The 19,510-nt window shown below is 36.3% G+C and overlaps 1 protein-coding gene across 7 annotated transcripts; it reads left to right on the top strand.

Moving 5' to 3' along the window:
- Positions 1-118: 118 nt before the first annotated feature.
- Positions 119-3,422, top strand: LOC112696217 (probable ascorbate-specific transmembrane electron transporter 1). 7 transcript variants are annotated; one of them, XR_011862226.1, is made up of 4 exons: positions 119-433; positions 993-1,168; positions 2,043-2,142; positions 2,917-3,422. XR_011862226.1 is itself a non-coding variant. In XM_072196801.1 (4 exons), the coding sequence occupies exons 1-3, from the start codon at positions 397-399 to the stop codon at positions 2,064-2,066; spliced, it is 243 nt and encodes an 80-aa protein (XP_072052902.1). In that variant the 5' UTR covers positions 141-396; the 3' UTR covers positions 2,067-2,142; positions 2,751-3,422. The 7 variants fall into 7 exon arrangements, 3 of the variants coding, with proteins under 3 accessions (XP_072052902.1, XP_072052904.1, XP_072052903.1); XR_011862224.1 differs by having other exon boundaries at positions 141-433; positions 2,751-3,422; XR_011862227.1 differs by having other exon boundaries at positions 141-797.
- The last annotated feature ends 16,088 nt before the right edge of the window (positions 3,423-19,510 follow it).

Raw genomic sequence — 19,510 nt, 5'->3', positions numbered from 1 at the left:
TAACTTTTAACTATCGACATTTGTGAATCTTCATTAGAGAAATCTCCTGTCTTTTTCTTTTTAAGTATTTGCTTTCTTATTTCTTTCTTTAATTTTTCACAACACAAAAATATAAGGAAGACTAAAATCAACAATTAAGCAAGAAGCACTAAACTAAACCAATTAAAACTCACTAACCATTGAAGCACGAAAGAAGAAATAAAAAATAAAAGTCACGAAACACTAAAACAAAGCAAGCAGCAAGCAGTGGCCACTGAGAGAGGAGTCAAGGAGTGCTTACCGTAGAGGTGAGTGACGACGAGATGAGCAGAGGCTAGAGACTGGAAGGGCGACCAGGCGAGGTAAGCGGCGTGTTCAACAGTTACGTGAGCAGCCAGCGACGGCAACCTCTGGTCGATGGAAGGAAGTGGGAAGAAGGTGGTTGCTATGAAAGGTAGAGGTATTTGAGTGAATTCTCAATTACTGATTATGGGTGGGGTAATTTAGGGTTAGATTCAGAAATTTAAGTATTATTATTATTATTATTATTATTATTATTATTATTATTATTATTATTATTATTATTATTATTATTATTATTAACCTCCACATTTCAAGAGTTGGTGAATTTACTATGCTGCTGTTCCTTTTACCAGTAGCATTTAATTTTCTTTTCAGCTATATTTTTTATATAGAAAATATTGATAATGAAATTTTCAAGTGAAAATTTTCACCAATTTTCATCCTTAAACATAATTAAAATGTTGCATCAATATTGATCTTCAGCCAGTTGTTTGGTGGCACTCTTCATCTCACTGGTAAGCTATTTTTCTTTTTAGGTTCTATTAACTGGTGGTTCTTTTTCTCATATATGTTGTTATAGTCAGATTCTAATTGTCAGTTAGTGGAGTTAGTAAGTCAGTAAATATAGAAACTTCAGTTATAGTATGGGTGCTTCCAATCTCCAGCTCAAGCTTATCAGTTATTACTTCACTTGAGTTCTTACTTCTCAGATTGGGAGACAAAAGGAGAAAAATTGAAGAAGATGGGGTTGGGAGTTCCTGCTCTTCCATTTACCTTTGTGGCTCACCTTCTAGCGGTGGCTGCTATTGTCATGGTCTTGCTTTGGAACATACACTTCAGAGGTGGCTTAGCTTGGGAAGCTACCAACAAAAATCTCATACTCAATGTATGTTTCTTGTTTCATTTTGCTCTTTACTCTCTATTTGCTATTATTTTTGGGACTATGATGCATTGATATATGGCTCTTCTTGATTCTTACTCTGTTTCGTTTAGTCCTCTGTTGAATGAACCTTAACTGAATAAATATTTTGATCTTAATCCCAGGATAAATATTTTGCCATAAATTTACTAGTTGAATTTTTTGTTGTTGTTGTTGAAGTTATGTGGCAATTTTAACAACCATTTTCCATGATTATGTTATTTTTGTTCCTCTTCTCTTTCCATAACTCTTTAACCACCCATGACAATATCCTGATTGATTCTTTTTATAAACCTTTTTAAGAAAATTTCTCCATCTTTTCCACCGTTATATTGTAATAATTGCTAACATGTCATAGTACATTGTAAGGCCTCCTTTCTTATTTGGGTCTCTGATTTCTTATTTTTTAAAATTTTCATATTTTAATGAGAAGTCCTTTGTATGATTGGAATGCCATGGAGAAAGAAGGATACTCGTGGTGGATACCCCGCATACGTCGTGCACAGAATTTATATGATGAATTTAGGATCGATCACTTATAGACGGATATTGGTGTAATTCTCCACCGACTTCTGCAAATTTTGGTTAATCCTCCTATAGTACTGCTCTAAATTGCCCCTTGCAACCTCCACTGCTCTTTCTTGAATCATCTGTTCCCTCAAAAGCCTCTCATAATGCTCATTTCTTGAACCATCTGTCTCCATTATTGCATATCATGATGAATTGGTGTCTCACAATGTCTCAATTTCTTGAACTATCTGTCTCAATTATTGTATATCCTTATAGTGTATACTAATCCGAATAGTTCCAATTTAATCCTTTTCTCTTCCAAATAATTTAGGCGGAGAGAAAGCACAAATGTTGAAGATTTGTTCATAGCTCACATTATTGGAATGGACACAATGGCTCGTGGATTCAAGAATGCTGCTAAGTTAATTGAGGTACCGTTGCTTACACCTATTTATGAATATTTTTCTAGTTTAGATCTAGAGACTCCATGTCAAAACTTCACCCATAAATCATACTAATTTTTTCTTTTTAATTTCCATTATATTATACTGGACCAAAGGATGGTTCCCTTGCTCAGCTTGTTAAAAAGTGATACTAGATTTTTGACACTAACCTAGGTGCTCAAATAGAGGTTCAAATTTTTATTCTACTTTTTGTTGGCTCATTTTTTTAAAATTTGGTGAAGGAAAACATAAATGGATTTGATAACTGGTAGGTTAGTCATTTTGCTCTGTTACTTACAAAAGGGAACTGTAGAAATAAATGGTCATGGTTTATAATTGCTATTGTTTATACATAAATATTTCTTTCTTATAGCCTAAAAATATTTGTTACTGATGTTCATATACCTTCTTAAACAAGGACGGTAAATAGGTGAAGTTAGGGAATTTAATTGTATACCCTTGTGATCCAAATTTGTTTATGAGATTGAATGGGCTGAAACGTAAATAAACTATAGTTGAATTCAAAATATTTAAAAGATTTACTGTAAGATATTCTTTCTTTTATGGACGAATGAGATTTAAATGACTTCTTGCAGGAAAGTATTTCCCAAGAGAAGAAGAGAAGTCATGCTGGCTTTGTATTTAAAAGACTCATCAACACTATTGTCTATTTCATTTGTTGTTTTCTCTTTTATTTAGTACGCTCTCTCTAACATGAAAGTAAAAGTGTATAACCTGTTTTATTTTATGTAATGGCTACAGAATTCTATTTCCAGGATTTTGGAGTCTAAGTTCATTTACCACTTATTGATGGCTGTGAGAAGCTGAGAACGATTCCAGAAGGACTCAAGACTCTCACTTCTCTCAAAAAAATAAAAATTATAGGAATGCCGGTCGAATTTGAACATAGACTTCGAACTAATGATGTGCCGGAGTTCAAGTATCTTACTCCAGCAATTGAATCTTAAATGGACATTTTGGCAGTTGGTATGCTGATTCGTTCACCAATGTTGCTTGGGGATTATACTCTCTATATTTAGTTTAATTCTAGATTAGGTTTATGTTTATATTTAGGCTAATTCTGATAGTGGTTAGCTACAAGAGCAGATTATTTTATACACCTTTAGGGTATGCTACAGTACAGGTTATTTTTTTCAGTGGTATTTATTTTGAATTATAGTTGATGTATCAATACACTTTATTGATGTATGGTTGTTACTTGTTATTATAGTCGATGTATCAATATACTTTGTTTATGTTTTGAATTATATTGACTTCTTATTTATAGTATTTTTCTTTAGTTTGATAATACGATGAATTTGTTTATTTTTTGAAATATTATAAATATTCGAATACAAATTAGATAAAAATTTGTATTTATTAAATTTATATTTATTTTGTATAAAAACAGGTTTATTTTGCAATGAAAAAATTAAAAAAAAAATTGTATAATATAGAGCATTACAAATAAATAAATTATAAAAAAAAACACTTGCCAATAACAATATACAAACAAATTAATTAAGAGCATAGTTCATCTACCTAAGGTCTTATTTAGAAGGATTAAAGCAAAAATTTCCATATTCTTTTTTTTTCCCCTCTCTTAGTGGAGTGTTATTATTGCCATGGATTTGTCCTCGCTTGTGCTTCCAATCAATAAATGACACTATATATATAGAAGTGGTTATTATTGGTAGATTATGATGTCACATAATAAATATAAAAATATAGGAATATAAAGAGTATACATGTGCAAACACTATCATTGTTCTATTTTATTTATTTATTTATTATTTTATTAAAAAATAATTTTAGTAATCCTCGGATGAGTCTCATCCAAAGAAGGAAAATTGACAATTGTTGATGAAAACTCATCAGATGTTGACTTTTATTTCAATTCAGAATTGAAAATTCCCCTATATATCTTATCAGGCTTTTTAATTTAATTTGTTTTTTACTTTAATTATTTCCTATACTATAGCTGGCATCACGTTTCTAATTAATTTTTTTAAAAGAAAAAGAAAAAGAAATATACTAACATTAAGCAACTATTATCACGGCTATTATAATTAAGTGCCTTAATTCACAATTTGAAAATCGAAAGTACTTTCAACTACTATCAATGCGTTAGTTGTAATAATTGTAACAAGTACTATATATAAAAGTACTATACTATATACATGAATAAATCTAAGACAAATAAATCTATATATGCCAGACATTAATTCATAATTTTATTGTATTTTAATTTGTAACTTTATACCAAATTAAACATTTATATAATCCCCCATACCTAAAAATAAATAACTAATAACAAACATGTATATATAATAATTGGAGAGACAATGAAGATATCATGGCAATTGTTTAAGATAATGTTATGTATATACAAAAAGTAATTATTAAATTAATTATTAGAATTTTGTTAGATAGACAATGATTTTTGTGATTAATAAATTTTAAAATTGGTCCAATAAAATAAAAACACACTACATTCTTAAATTATCCAACTAAATTTTAATATTAAAATAATTATCCGCACAACTAATAAATTAAATATCAGATATATTTATTATTTATATTATTTAATATTTTTATTATCTACCTATATTTTTCTATATAATTAACTATCAAATTAACTACTACACATATATATATGGATATACGGATATTGTTGTCTTTCCCTTTAAGTCGGTGCAAGCTACACATTGAATTAAAAATAAAAATTGCCAAAGAAAAAGGTGTAATAAATTAAGGACCATGTATATAGGGTAGGAATATCATTATATGTTTTTGATGAATGGTTGTGATGCCATGTGGTGACCCTAGGTTGATAAAATTGTGTAACCCTAATCATAAGCTTCATGAATGAGGTGTATTATTTTGCATTCACTTTTACTCTTTCTAAAAAAAAAAAAAAATCAGAAGAGAAAACAAAAGAAAAGGATGGAGGATAGTGCTTCTTTCAATTTAAAGTGAGTATATGCTTTTGAGTCTCTACCATGCTTACAAATATGTTTAAAGGGTTATCCATATCCATGTAGGATAAATTGATTATTCATTAAATTTATATATTATTTCTAAATTTATTTTAAAAATAAAAATTTTATTATTTGTATATAAAAAAAATAGACACTAAATCAGTCACTAAATATATATTATTTAATTTATTTTTAAGGTTTAATTACTCTGTTGGTTCATATAGTTTCGCAAAATTTTCAATTAGGTCCCTATACTTTTTTTTCTTTTAATTGGATTCCTATACGTTAATTTTTTTTTTCAATTTAGTCCCTATTAATGTTAAACGTCAAAAAAATGTTAGTGAATTGTGAAATTACTTGTATACCCTTAGGGACCTAATTGAAAAGAAAAAAAATATAGGGACCTAATTGCAAATTTAGTAAAACTATAAATATTCAATGAAAGATATTCCTATAATCCCTATTCACACTATAAGAAATTACCGGAATAGAGACCGATTTAGTGATTGATTTTTCTTGAAAATCGGTCGCTAAACCCTTTAGCCGCTAATTTCTGAACTAAAAATCTAAATCGGTCACTAACTCGGTCATTGTTCCTAATTTTATAATTATAGATTTTTACTAATTTCAGATTAACCCCTATTAAAACTAAATTTTCATAAATAATTATATTTCTACAAAATATAAAAGGAATTGAGCATAGATTAATTTTTCAAATAAATACCACAACATTTACAATGTCTACATAGAAATATAGAATTTAACATATTGAAAATTCCTAAATACATTAAATTTATGATCCACAATCTAGACTAAAACATGGTAAAAATAATTCATGAACATAACTATACTCTATTGATAAATCCCATTTTTAGGGTTTATCCGGTATTGATTTCGAGGGTTTTATCAATGATTCTACACACTTTTCGTATAAAAAGACATGATTTTGCACTCCTTTCCCAATTTTGCCTAATGGATGAAAACATGCTTATTTTGCACTAAATTAGATATACTTCTAATCCTCCCTTGGTACCATTCGATGCCGTGACCCGTGTGTTAAGTGGTTTCAGAATACAGGGCAAGGATGACCCGGAGGAGAGAAGAGAAGCATGTACAAAGGAGAGGAGCATGAGAAAATAAGCCTTGGAAACTTCAACAGCGACGCGTACGCGCACATGGCGCATCCGCGTGGATGTACGCCATCAGGAGCCAAGTTAGGAGCCAAGCCATAAGCCGGCGCGTGTAGCGGCTAAGCCATGATCCGCAAGGACGCGTCCGCGTAGGTTACGCTTGAGCGCGAATTGCAAGTTATCCCAGGGACGCGTGCGCGTGCTGTGCGCGTACGCGTCGATGATCTCACATGATTTTTAAGAGAGCACGTGACCTGAGCGTGGAGACAGTTAGAGATCCCATTTTGGGGAAGTGTTTTGGCGGAAAAAGCTTAAGAAGACCAATGATTGAAGGGTTAAGGGACTTTTGCTCATTTCACATTTTCTTAGATATTTTCTTAGAGTTAGTTACACTTTGGTAGAGAGAGAATCTCCAACTTCTCTCTAGGATTTCATTCTCCTCAATCTCCATTATAATTCTTCTTTGATTTTCCTTGGTGAGATTGGTGGACGAAATTGTGATCCATGCTCTTTGTACTTGTGTGAAATTTAATAATTGGTTCTATTTGAATTCACAACTCCGTTCAACTAACCAGCAAGTGTACTGGGTCGTCCAAGTAATAAACCTTACGTGAGTAAGGGTCGATCCCACAGAGATTGTTGGTATGAAGCAAGCTATGGTCACCTTGCAAATCTCAGTCAGGCGGATTAAACATGGTAATTGATTTTGGATAATTATATGAAATAAATAACAGTAAAAGGATAGAATACTTATGTAGATTCATTGATAGGAATTTCAGATAAGCGAATGGAGATGCTGTATGGCTCAAGAACGCCTGCTTTCCTATTGCTTCTACTCAATCCTTCTCACTCCTTTCCATGGCAAGCTGTATATAGGGCTTCACCATCGGCTATGGCTACTTTGAATCCTCTCTGGAAAATGGTCCTCTGCGCTGTCACTCGCATGGCTAATCGTCTGGAGGCATCACCATGCCTAAGGCTACGTCCCATCCTCGCAGTGAAAACTACGCTCACGCGCTCTGTCACAGCACGGCTAATCACTGGTTGGTTCCCGCTCCTACTGGAATAAAATCTCTTGATTCTTTTGCGTCTGTCACTAACGCCCAGCACTCGGAGTCTGAAGCACGTCACAGTCATTCATTACCGGAATCCTACTCGGAATACCACAGACAAGGTTAGACTTTCCGGATTCCCAGGATCCTACTCGGAATACCACAGACAAGGTTAGACTTTCCGGATCCTCATGAATGCCGCCATCTATCTAACTTATACCACGAAGATTCTGGTTAAGGAATCCAAGAGATATACATTCAAGCTTGGTTGCATGTAGAACGGAGGTGGTTGTCAGACACGCGTTCATAGGTGAGAATGATGATGAGCGTCACATAATCATCACATTCATCATGTTATTGGGTGCGAATGAATATCTTGGAATAAGAACAAGTTGAATAGAATGGAAGAAAATAGAACTACATTAATACTTGAGGTACAGTAGAGCTCCACACCTTAATCTATGGAGTGTAGAAACTCTACCGTTGAAAATACATAAGTGAAAGGTCCAGGCATGGCCGAGATGGCCAGCCCCCAAAACGTGATCACTATGATCCTAAAGATGAATTATAAAATCCTATGATGATCGGTCCAAAGACAGATGAAAAAATACATAGTAAATAGTCCTATTTATAATAAACTAGCTACTAGGGTTTACATGAGTAAGTAATTGATGCGCAAATCCACTTCCGGGGCCCACTTAGTGTGTGCTTGGGCTGAGCTTGAGTGTTACACGTACAGAGGTCATTCCTGGAGTTGAACGCCAGTTTCTGTGCCAGTTTGGGCGTTCAACTCTGGTTTTTGATCCTTTTCTGGCGCTGGACGCCGGAATTGGGCAGAGAGCTGGCGTTGAACGCTAGTTTACATCGTTTATCCTTGATCAAAGTATGAACTATTATATATTGCTGGAAAGCCCTGGATGTCTACTTTCCAACGCAATTGGAAGCGCACCATTTCGAGTTCTGTAGCTCCAGAAAATCCACTTTGAGTGCAGGGAGGTCAGAATCCAACAGCATCTGCAGTCCTTTTGCAACCTCTGAATCTGATTTCTGCTCAAGTCCCTCAATTTCAGACAAAATTATCCTGAAATCACAAAGAAACACACAACCTCATAGTAAAGTCCAGAAATGTGAATTTAGCATAAAAACCAATGAAAACATCCCTAAAAGTAACTAGATCCTACTAAAATTATACTAAAAACAATGCCAAAAAGCGTATAAATTATCCGCTCATCACAACACCAAACTTAAATTGTTGCTTGTCCCCAAGCAACTGAAAAACAATTAGGATAAAAAGAATAGAATATACAAGAAATTCCAAACCATCAATGAATATTAATTATAATTAGATGAGCGAGATTTGTAGTTTTTTGCCTCCGAATAGTTTTGGCATCTCACTCTATCCTTTGAAGTTTAGAATGATTGGCTTCTCTAGAAACTTAGAATTTCAGATAGTATTATTGATTCTCCTAGTTAAGCATGTTTGATTCTTGAACACAGTTACTTTTTGAGTCTTGGCCGTGGCCCAAAGCACTCTGTTGTCCAGTATTACCACCGGATACATCCATGCCACAGACACATAATTGGGTGAACCTTTTCAGATTGTGACTTAGCTTTGCTAGAGTCCCCAATTAGAGGTGTCCAGGGTTCTTAAGCACACTCTTTTTGCTTTTGGATCACGACTTTAACCGCTCAGTCTCAAGCTCTTTGCTTGACACCTTCACGCCACAAGCACATGGTTAGGGACAGCTTGGTTTAGCCGCTTAGACCAGGATTTTATTCCTTTAGGTCCTCCTATCCACTGATGCTCAAAGCCTTGGACCCTTTTATTACCCTTGCCTTTTGGTTTTAAGGGCTATTGGCTTCTTCTGCTCTTTTTTTTTTCACTGCTTTTTCTTGCTTCAAGAATCAACTTTATGATTTTTCAGATCCTCAATAATATTTCTCTTTGTTCCTCATTCTTCAAGAGCCAACATATTTAACATTCTTAAACATCAAATTCAAAAGACATATGCACTGTTCAAGCATTCATTCAGATTGGACAAAAAGCATTTATCACCACATCAATATAATTAAATTAAATTCAAAGATAAATTCAAAACTCATGTACTTCTTGTTCTTTTGAATTTAAAACATTTTTATTTAAGAGAGGTGGAGGATTCATGGAATTATTCATAGCTTTAAGACATAGCTACTAACTACTAATGATCATGGAGACACAAAACATAAATATACATATAACATAGAGAAACGAAAAACAGAGAAATTAAGAACAAGGAATGAGTTCACCTTAGTGATGATGGCGTTTTCTTCTTGAGGAGCCTATGATGTCCTTGAGTTCTTCAATATCTCTTTCTTGTCTTTGTTGCTCCTCCCTCATTGCTTTTTGATCTTCTCTAATGGTATTGAGCAAGAGGGCGTGTTCATGATGTTCCACCCTTAGTTGTCCCATGTTTTGGCTCAAATCTTCAAGAGAAGTGTTGATTTGTTGCCAATAATTATTTGGAGGAAAATGCATCCCTTGAGGCATCTCAGGGATTTCTTGGTGATGGTGAGCTTCTTCATGATACATCCCTTGGGCTTCATGAGTGGGCTCCCTTGTTTGCTCCATCCTTCTTTTAGTGATGGGCTTTTCTTCCTCAATGAGAATGTCACCTTCTATGAAGGCTCCGGCCGAGTAACATAAATGGCAAATGAGATGAGGAAAAGCTAGCCTTGCCATGGGAGAGGACTTATCGGCTATCTTGTAGAGTTCACTTGAAATGACTTCATGAACTTCTACTTCTTCACCAATCATGATGCTATGGATCATGATGGCCCGGTCTAAAGTAACTTCGGACCGGTTGCTAGTGGGGATGATGGAGCGTTGAATGAACTCTAACCATCCTCTAGCCACGGGCTTGAGGTCCAATCTTCTTAGTTGAACCGGCTTGCACTTGGAGGCAATCTTCCATTGAGCTCCTTCCACACATATGTCCATGAGGACTTGGTCCAACCTTTGATCAAAGTTGACCCTCCTTGTATATGGACGTGCATTTTCTTCCATGGTTGGCAAGTGGAACGCCAACCTCACATTTTCCGGACTAAAATCCAAGTATTTCCCCCAAACCATTGTAATGTAGTTCTTAGGATTCGGATTCTTACTTTGATCATGGTTTCTAGTGATCCATGCATTAGCATAGAATTCTTGAACCATGAGGATGCCGACTTGTTGAATGGGGTTGGTTAGAACTTCCCAACCTCTTCTTTGAATCTCATGTCGGATCTCCGGATACTCGCTCTTTTTGAGCTTGAAAGGGACCTCAGGGATCACCTTCTTGTGAGCCACAACATCATAGAAGTGGTCTTGATGGGCTTTGGAGATGAATCTTTCATTCTCCCATGACTCGGAGGTGGAAGCTTTTGTCTTTCCTTTGCTTCTTTTAGAGCTTTCTCCGATCTTAGGTGCCATCAAAGGTAATGGAAAAACAAAAAGCTTTGCTTTTAACCACACCAAACTTAGAAAATTACTCGTCCTCGAGCAAGAAAAGAAATAAGAGAAGATGGAGAAGAAGAGAAGATGGGAAAGAGGGTGTGATGTGGGTTCGGTTAGGGAGAGAAGAGAGGGTGTGTTTGTGTGAAAATGGAGTAGAATGGAGAGGTATATATAGGGAATGGAGGGGGGTAAGGGTTCGGCCATATGGGTGGGTTTGGGTGGGAAATTGGTTTTGAATTTTTGAAGGTGGGTGGGGTTTATGAGGTAGGTTTATGGGGAAGAGTGGGTGGATGTGAGTGATGAGTAGGTTAATAGGGAAGAGTGATGGAGGTGATAGGTGAAGGGTTTTGGGGAAGAGTGTTTATGGGAATGTGTGAAAGAGGGGTGAGAAGAAATGAGTGGAGGTAGGTGGGGATCCTGTGGGGTCCACAGATCCTGAGGTGATCCTGTGGGGTCCACAGATCCTGAGGTGTTCAAGGATATACACCCTTGCACCTATTGAGGCATGTAAAATGCCTATGCACGCAACTCTGGGCGTTCAGCGCCAGGTTGGTCCCCATTTTGGGCGTTCAACGCCCAATTATGTGCCATTTCTGGCGTTGAACGCCAGAACCATGCATGTTCTGGGCGTTCAGCGCCAGTTTTCCTCCAGGGTGCAATTCTGGCGTTTAAACGCCCAGATTGCTGCCATTCTGGGCGTTTAGCGCCTAGATTACTGCCATTCTGGGCGTTCAGCGCCCAGATTACTGCCATTCTGGGCGTTTAGCGCCCAGATTACTGCCCATTCTGGGCGTTCAACGCCCAGACAGACGCTCCTCCAGGGTATGATTTTTCTTCTGCTGTTTTTGATTCTGTTTTTAATTTTTCTATTTTTTTGTGACTCCACTTGATCATAAACCTAATAAAACATAATTAAACAATAGAAATAAAATTAGATAAACATTGGGTTGCCTCCTAACAAACGCTTCTTTAACGTCAATAGCTTGACGAAAGGCTCTCATGGAGCCTTACAGAGTTGCAGAGCTTTGTGAAAACCTCCCAACACCAAACTTAGAATTTGGATATGGGAGTTGGACACCAAACTTAGAGTTTGGTTGTGGCCTCTCCACACCAAACTTAGAGTTTGTTTGTGGGGGCTTTGGTTGTCTCTGCTTGGAGGGAAGCTCTGTATGCTTCCTCTCCATGGGTGCAGAGTGAGATCCTTGAGTTGTAAACACAAGGTTGTCCTTGTTTATCTGGAGGATCAATTCTCCTCTGTCCACATCAATTACAGCTTTTGCTGTAGCTAGGAAAGGTCTTCCTAGGATGATGGATTCATCCTCATCCTTTCCAGTATCCACTATTATGAAATCAGCAGGGATGTAAAGGCCCTCAACCTTTACTTACATATCCTCTACTTTTCCATAAACTTCTTTCATGGATCTATCTGCCATCTCTAATGAGAAATTAGCTTCCTGTACCTCCAGAGTTCTTAGCTTCTTTAGTACAGAGAGTGGCACGAGGTTTATCCCTGACCCATGGTCACACAGAGCTTTTTCAAAGTTCATGGTGCCTATGGTACAAGGTATTAAGAACTTTCCAGGATCCTGTTTCTTCCAAGGCAATGTCAGTTGATCCAGATCACTAAGTTCATTGATGAGCAAGGGGGGTTCATCTTCCCAAGTCTCATTGCCGAATAATGCGGCATTTAGCTTCATGATTGCACCAAGGTACTTGGCAACTTGCTCTTCAGTGACATCCTCATTCTCTTCAGAAGAGGAATACTCATCAGAACTCATAAAGGGCATAATGAGGGTTAATGGAATCTCTATTGTCTCTGTCTGAGCTTCAGATTCCTTTGGTTCCTCAGAGGGATCCTCCTTATGGATCACTGGACATCCCAGGAGGTCTTCCTCACTGGGATTCACGTCCTCCTCCCCCATTGTAGGTTCGGTCACTTTGGCAACCTCAATGGCCTTGCACTCTCCTTTTGGGTTCTCTTCAGTGTTACTTGGGAGAGTGTTAGGAGGAATGTCAGTGATCTTCTTACTCAGCTGGCCCACTTGTGCCTCCAAATTTCTTATGGAGGACCTTGTTTCATTCATGAAACTCAGAGTGGCCTTAGATAGATCAGAGACTAAATTTGATAAATTAGAATTATTTTGTTCAGAATGCTCTGTCTGTTGCTGAGTGGATGATGGAAAAGGTTTATTATTATTATTAAATCTATTTCTTCCACCATTATTAAAGCCTTGTTGAGGCTTTTGTTGATCCTTCCATGAGAAATTCGGATGATTTCTCCATGATGAACTATAGGTGTTTCCGTACGGTTCACCTAAATAATTTACCTCTGCAATTGTAGGATTTTTAGGATCATAAGCTTCTTCTTCAGAAGATGCCTCTTTAGCACTGTTGGATGCGTTTTGCAATCCATTCAGGCTTTGTGTAATCATGTTGACTTGTTGAGTCAACAATTTATTCTGAGCCAATATGGCATTCAAAGCATCAATCTCAAGAACTCCCTTCTTCTGAGGCGTTCCATTACTTACAGGATTCCTCTCAGAGGTGTACATGAATTGATTATTAGCAACCATTTCAATAAGCTCTTGAGCTTCTGCAGGCTTTTTCTTCAGGTGAATGGATCCACCTGCAAAATGGTCCAGTGACATCTTAGAAAACTCAGATAGACCATAGTAGAATATATCCAGAATGGTCCATTCTGAGAGCATGTCAGGAGGACACCTTTTGGTCATCTGTTTGTATCTTTCTCAAGCTTCATAGAGGGATTCACCCTCTTTTTGCTTGAATGTCTGAACATCCACTCTAAGCTTGCTCAGCTTTTGAGGAGGAAAGAACTTGGCCAAGAAGGCCATGACCAGCTTATCCCAGGAGTCCAGGCTATCTTTGGGTTGTGAATCTAACCATAATCTAGCTCTGTCTCTTACAGCAAAAGGGAAAAGCAAGAGCCTGTAGACTTCAGGATCTACTCCATTCGTCTTTACAGTCTCACAGATCTGCAAGAATTCAGTTAAGAACTGATAAGGATCTTCAGATGGAAGTCCATAAAACTTGCAGTTTTGTTGCATTAGAGCAACTAGCTGAGGTTTCAGCTCAAAATTGTTTGCCCCAATGGCAGGGATGGAGATGCTTCTTCCATCAAACTTGGAGGTAGGTGTAGTGTAGTCACCAAGCATCCTCCTTGTATTATTATTATTATTTTCGTTAGCCATCTCCTTTTCTTGTTCAAAATTTTCTGAAAGGTGCTTGCTGGATTGTTGTAATTTAGCTTCTTTTAATTTTCTCTTCAGCGTCCTTTCAGGTTCTGGATTTGCTTCAACAAGGATGTCCTTGTCCTTGCTCCTGCTCATATGATAAAGAAGACAACACAGAAAAATAACAATAATAGGAATCCTCTTTACTTTAGTCTAGAGGTTCCCTTATGTGAGTAGAAGAGAAGAAGAAGAATAAATTTGAACTCAGAGAGAGAGAGAGAGAGAGAGAGTTCGGATTTTTGGATGATGAGTGAAGAAGTGTTAGTAGATGAATGAATAAATAGAATGAGAGAGGGAGAGAGAATTTTCGAAATTAATTCAAAATAGTAATTTAAAATTAAAGTTAAATTTTGAAAATAAAATTAAAAGTTTTGAAAACAACTTTCGAAAATAAAAAGTTAATTTAAAGTAAGATTGAAACAATTAGTTAATTAAAATTGAAATTTGAAAAAGGTAGAAGATATTTTCGAAAATTAGATAGATAAAGTTAGTTAGATGGTTTTTGAAAAAGATAGGAAACAAACAAAAAGTTAGTTAGTTGGTTGAAAAAGATTTTGAAAATCAAATTTTGAAAAGATAGTAAGATAAGAAGTTAGATAAGATATTTTGAAATCAAATTTTGAAAAGAATAAAATTTTGAAAAATATATTTTTGAAAAGATATGATTGCAATTAGTTTTGAAAAAGATTTGATTTTTGAAATCACAATTAATGACTTGATTCACAAGAAATCACAAGATATGATTCTATAACTTAAACTTTGAATCTTTCTTAACAAGCAAGTAACAAACTTTAAATTTTTTGAATTAAAACATTAATTGTTTACATTATTTTCGAAAATTAAGTAATAAAGATAAGAAAAAGATTTTTGAAAAATATTTTAAAATTTTCGAAAATAATTAAGAAAAAATGAAAAAGATATGATTTTTGAAAAAGATTTTGAAAAAGATAAGATTTTTAAAAATTGAAAATTTGATTTGACTCATAAGAAACAACTAATTTTTAAAATTTTTTGAAAAGTCAATCCAAATTTTCGAAATTTTGAGATAAAATAGGAAAATATATTTTTTTTATTTTTTTGAATTTTTAATGATGCATGAGAAAAACACAATTTTGACTCAAATCATGAAAATTTTGGATCAAAACCATGAATGTGTGCAAGAATGCTATGAATGTCAAGATGAACACCAAGAACACTTTGAAGATCAAGATGAACATCAAGACTTGTTTTTGAAAATTTTTAATGCAAAGAAAACATGCAAGACACCAAACTTAGAAATATGCAATGCTTATGTGATGTGAATGCAAAAATGCATATGAAAAACATCAAAATACAAACAACAAGAAATTATCAAGATCAAACAAGAAGACTGGCCAAGAACAACTTGAAGATCTTGAAGAACACATACATGAATTTTGCAAAATTCTAAGACACATGCAAGACATTAGACTCAAACAAGAAACATAACAAATATATATTTTTTGATTTTATGATTTTCTAAATTTTTTTGGTATTTTTCGAAAATTATTCATGAAAAACGAAGAAGAAAAATATTTTTGTATTTTTATATTTTTTTTCGAAAATAAAAGAAAAGTTACCTGATCTGAGCAACAAGATGAACCGTTAGTTGTTCATACTCGAACAATCCCCGGCAACGGCGCCAAAAACTTGGTGGACGAAATTGTGATCCATGCTCTTTGTACTTGTGTGAAATTTAATAATTGGTTCTATTTGAATTCACAACTCCGTTCAACTAACCAGCAAGTGTATTGGGTCGTCCAAGTAATAAACCTTACGTGAGTAAGGGTCGATCCCACAGAGATTGTTGGTATGAAGCAAGCTATGGTCACCTTGCAAATCTCAGTCAGGCGGATTAAACATGATAATTGATTTTGGATAATTATATGAAATAAATAACAGTAAAAGGATAGAATACTTATGTAGATTCATTGATAGGAATTTCAGATAAGCGAATGGAGATGCTGTATGGCTCAAGAACGCCTGCTTTCCTATTGCTTCTACTCAATCCTTCTCACTCCTTTCCATGGCAAGCTGTATATAGGGCTTCACCATCGGCTATGGCTACTTTGAATCCTCTCTGGAAAATGGTCCTCTGCGCTGTCACTCGCATGGCTAATCGTCTGGAGGCATCACCATGCCTAAGGCTACGTCCCATCCTCGCAGTGAAAACTACGCTCACGTGCTCTGTCACAGCACGGCTAATCACTGGTTGGTTCCCGCTCCTACTGGAATAAAATCTCTTGATTCTTTTGCGTCTGTCACTAACGCCCAGCACTCGGAGTCTGAAGCACGTCACAGTCATTCATTACCGGAATCCTACTCGGAATACCACAGACAAGGTTAGACTTTCCGGATTCCCAGGATCCTACTCGGAATACCACAGACAAGGTTAGACTTTCCGGATCCTCATGAATGCCGCCATCTATCTAACTTATACCACGAAGATTCTGGTTAAGGAATCCAAGAGATATACATTCAAGCTTGGTTGCATGTAGAACGGAGGTGGTTGTCAGACACGCGTTCATAGGTGAGAATGATGATGAGCGTCACATAATCATCACATTCATCATGTTATTGGGTGCGAATGAATATCTTGGAATAAGAACAAGTTGAATAGAATGGAAGAAAATAGAACTACATTAATACTTGAGGTACAGTAGAGCTCCACACCTTAATCTATGGAGTGTAGAAACTCTACCGTTGAAAATACATAAGTGAAAGGTCCAGGCATGGCCGAGATGGCCAGCCCCCAAAACGTGATCACTATGATCCTAAAGATGAATTATAAAATCCTATGATGATCGGTCCAAAGACAGATGAAAAAATACATAGTAAATAGTCCTATTTATAATAAACTAGCTACTAGGGTTTACATGAGTAAGTAATTGATGCGCAAATCCACTTCCGGGGCCCACTTAGTGTGTGCTTGGGCTGAGCTTGAGTGTTACACGTGCAGAGGTCATTCCTGGAGTTGAACACCAGTTTCTGTGCCAGTTTGGGCGTTCAACTCTGGTTTTTGATCCTTTTCTGGCGCTGGACGCCGGAATTGGGCAGAGAGCTGGCGTTGAACGCCAGGTTACGTCGTTTATCCTTGATCAAAGTATGAACTATTATATATTGCTGGAAAGCCCTGGATGTCTACTTTCCAACGCAATTGAAAGCGCACCATTTCGAGTTCTGTAGCTCCAGAAAATTCACTTTGAGTGCAGGGAGGTCAGAATCCAACAGCATCTGCAGTCCTTTTGCAACCTCTGAATCTGATTTCTGCTCAAGTCCCTCAATTTCAAGCAAAATTAGCCTGAAATCACAGAAAAACACACAACCTCATAGTAAAGTCCAGAAATGTGAATTTAGCATAAAAACCAATGAAAACATCCCTAAAAGTAACTAGATCCTACTAAAATTATACTAAAAACAATGCCAAAAAGTGTATAAATTATCCGCTCATCAGAGATCCATTGTAATACACTTTTACTTTGATGCAATTAGTAGATCTACTCTTCTCATATTCTCAATTAGTGTTCTTTGATCCTTTCACTTTGGATCTAGCTTTGCTTTTGTTACTTGGATTTGGAACTAGTGAATTGAGGTAATTTCATGTCCATTACTTGTGATTGTTCAATTGTAGATAATTGTGTGATTTAGATCTCTTTATTCCCATTCTTCATTCTAATTCCTTAATGGCTCTTATGAATGCTCATCAAATGTTTGATAAAATGCCAACACTAGTTATAGAGTAAAAGTTTCTTACTTGGCTTAGGGTTTGGACTATTAGAAAAAGTTGAATAGTAAATGTCAATTGTTGATTGAGAATTAAGAAGTGCTAATTGGTTTGGGATGCACTAAAATTAGATTCCCTTAGGGTGAAGCTAAGACTTGTGATGCAAGCTAATTACTTTCACTTGACTCTCCTCTATACTTAGAGGTCAACTAAGTGGAGCAAAACTTAATTGTTATCATCATTGAAGGAAACTATAGTGATAGAATTTCTAATGCTAACCCTAGGCCAAGTCCCTTAATATTTGTCATCTACTTTTGCTAAGCTTGAACTAATACACCAACCTTCAAAAGAATCATAACCAAAGCTTCCTAATCAATAACATGCATTCTCTAGCAATTCCAAGGGAGGACGACTCAGGAGATTAGTACTCTCGGTTATAGATTGTAGAATTATTTGATGCGAGGTTTGAATGTCGATTAGACTATACTCACGATTATATTCACTATTGAATTCTATATCGACATGATAAATTTCGATTATCAAAATGGCGCCGTTGCCGGGGATTTGCTTATGTGTGCCATGTTATTGTTTAGAGTAAATATGTGTATATGTATATAGTTGCATTCACTCGTGATTCTTTGTTCAAGTGACTAATCCCCCTTCATTACCATGAGCTTTACTTCTCATTCATTGCATGACGCGTTCGCAACCGAATCCGAGCTTAGTCCAATTTGATCCTAAAATTAAACGAACTTTGCTTCACATTAGACAAGCTCGGAGGCGGTTAACCTTTGGGGAAGGTGAAAAGGTTCCCACCAATTCACCAACCTTACCCGAAGTGAATATTGAACCGTCATTTGAAGAAGGCACTAACCATTTTCCCATTAATATCACTAATAACTCTTCTTTTGATCTAGGTACCAACACCATGGCCGCTCCGAGGAGAATCACTCTCAAGGAAGCGGGTGCACCGGATTATGTCCTTCAACCCGTTCATGTACTCCATCCCAACTTGAACGCAAATTTTGAACTCAAGACCGCTTTGATCAACCTCCTACCTAAGTTCCATGGACTTCCCGCATAAGACCCTATTCGACATCTCAAAGATTTCCATCGTATATGCTCAACAACTAGACGGGAAGGATCCGATGAAGTTGCTATATGGTTGTTTGCTTTTCCTTTCTCTTCTTGAAGATAAGGCTAAAGAATGGTTCTACACTCTATCTAATGAGGTTATCTCCGATTGGGACTTGCTTAGAAGAGGGTTCTTAGATAAATTCTTGCCCCCGGAAAGGATGGATAGGCTAAGGAAGGAGATGTCATGCATTGTGCAAGGCGAAACGGAACCACTATGTGAGTATTGGGAACGGTTTCGCAAACTCCTAGACGCATGCCCTAATCACATGATTGACACTCAAGTGTTGCACGGTTACATATACCAAGGGATGCGAGAACAAGATAGGACTCTCTTGGACACCTCTAGCAATGGCTCTTTGTCTAAATATAGGACGACAGAAGAAGCATGGCAACTCATTATTGACTTAGCCGAATCCAATCAACATGTTAGACGAAGAGTCAACCGCCCAAAAACCGTGAATGAGGTATCAACTAGTAGTGAGACCACCGCTCTAGCCAAATCCTTGGGCGAAATGACAACCATCCTAAAGCAACTCCGATTGGGCCAACAACAACTTTGCCAACAACAACCTTATCAACAACAACCCTACC

This window comes from Arachis hypogaea, chromosome 6, assembly GCF_003086295.3.
Source record: "Arachis hypogaea cultivar Tifrunner chromosome 6, arahy.Tifrunner.gnm2.J5K5, whole genome shotgun sequence".
Lineage (NCBI taxonomy): Eukaryota > Viridiplantae > Streptophyta > Magnoliopsida > Fabales > Fabaceae > Arachis > Arachis hypogaea.
The sequence above is the reverse complement of the archived record's forward strand: the minus strand, read 5'-3'. Positions and strand labels throughout refer to the sequence as shown.

Excerpts from the sequence above, each read along its gene's own strand:
- LOC112696217 (XM_072196801.1), top strand. The coding sequence starts at position 397 with ATGGAAGGAAGTGGGAAGAAGGTGGTTGCTATGAAAGGTAGAG. Across the intron at positions 440-992 it reads GGTTGCTATGAAAGGTAGAG|ATTGGGAGACAAAAGGAGAA; the intron begins GTATTTGAGTGA and ends CTTACTTCTCAG. Across the intron at positions 1,169-2,042 it reads ACAAAAATCTCATACTCAAT|GCGGAGAGAAAGCACAAATG; the intron begins GTATGTTTCTTG and ends CAAATAATTTAG.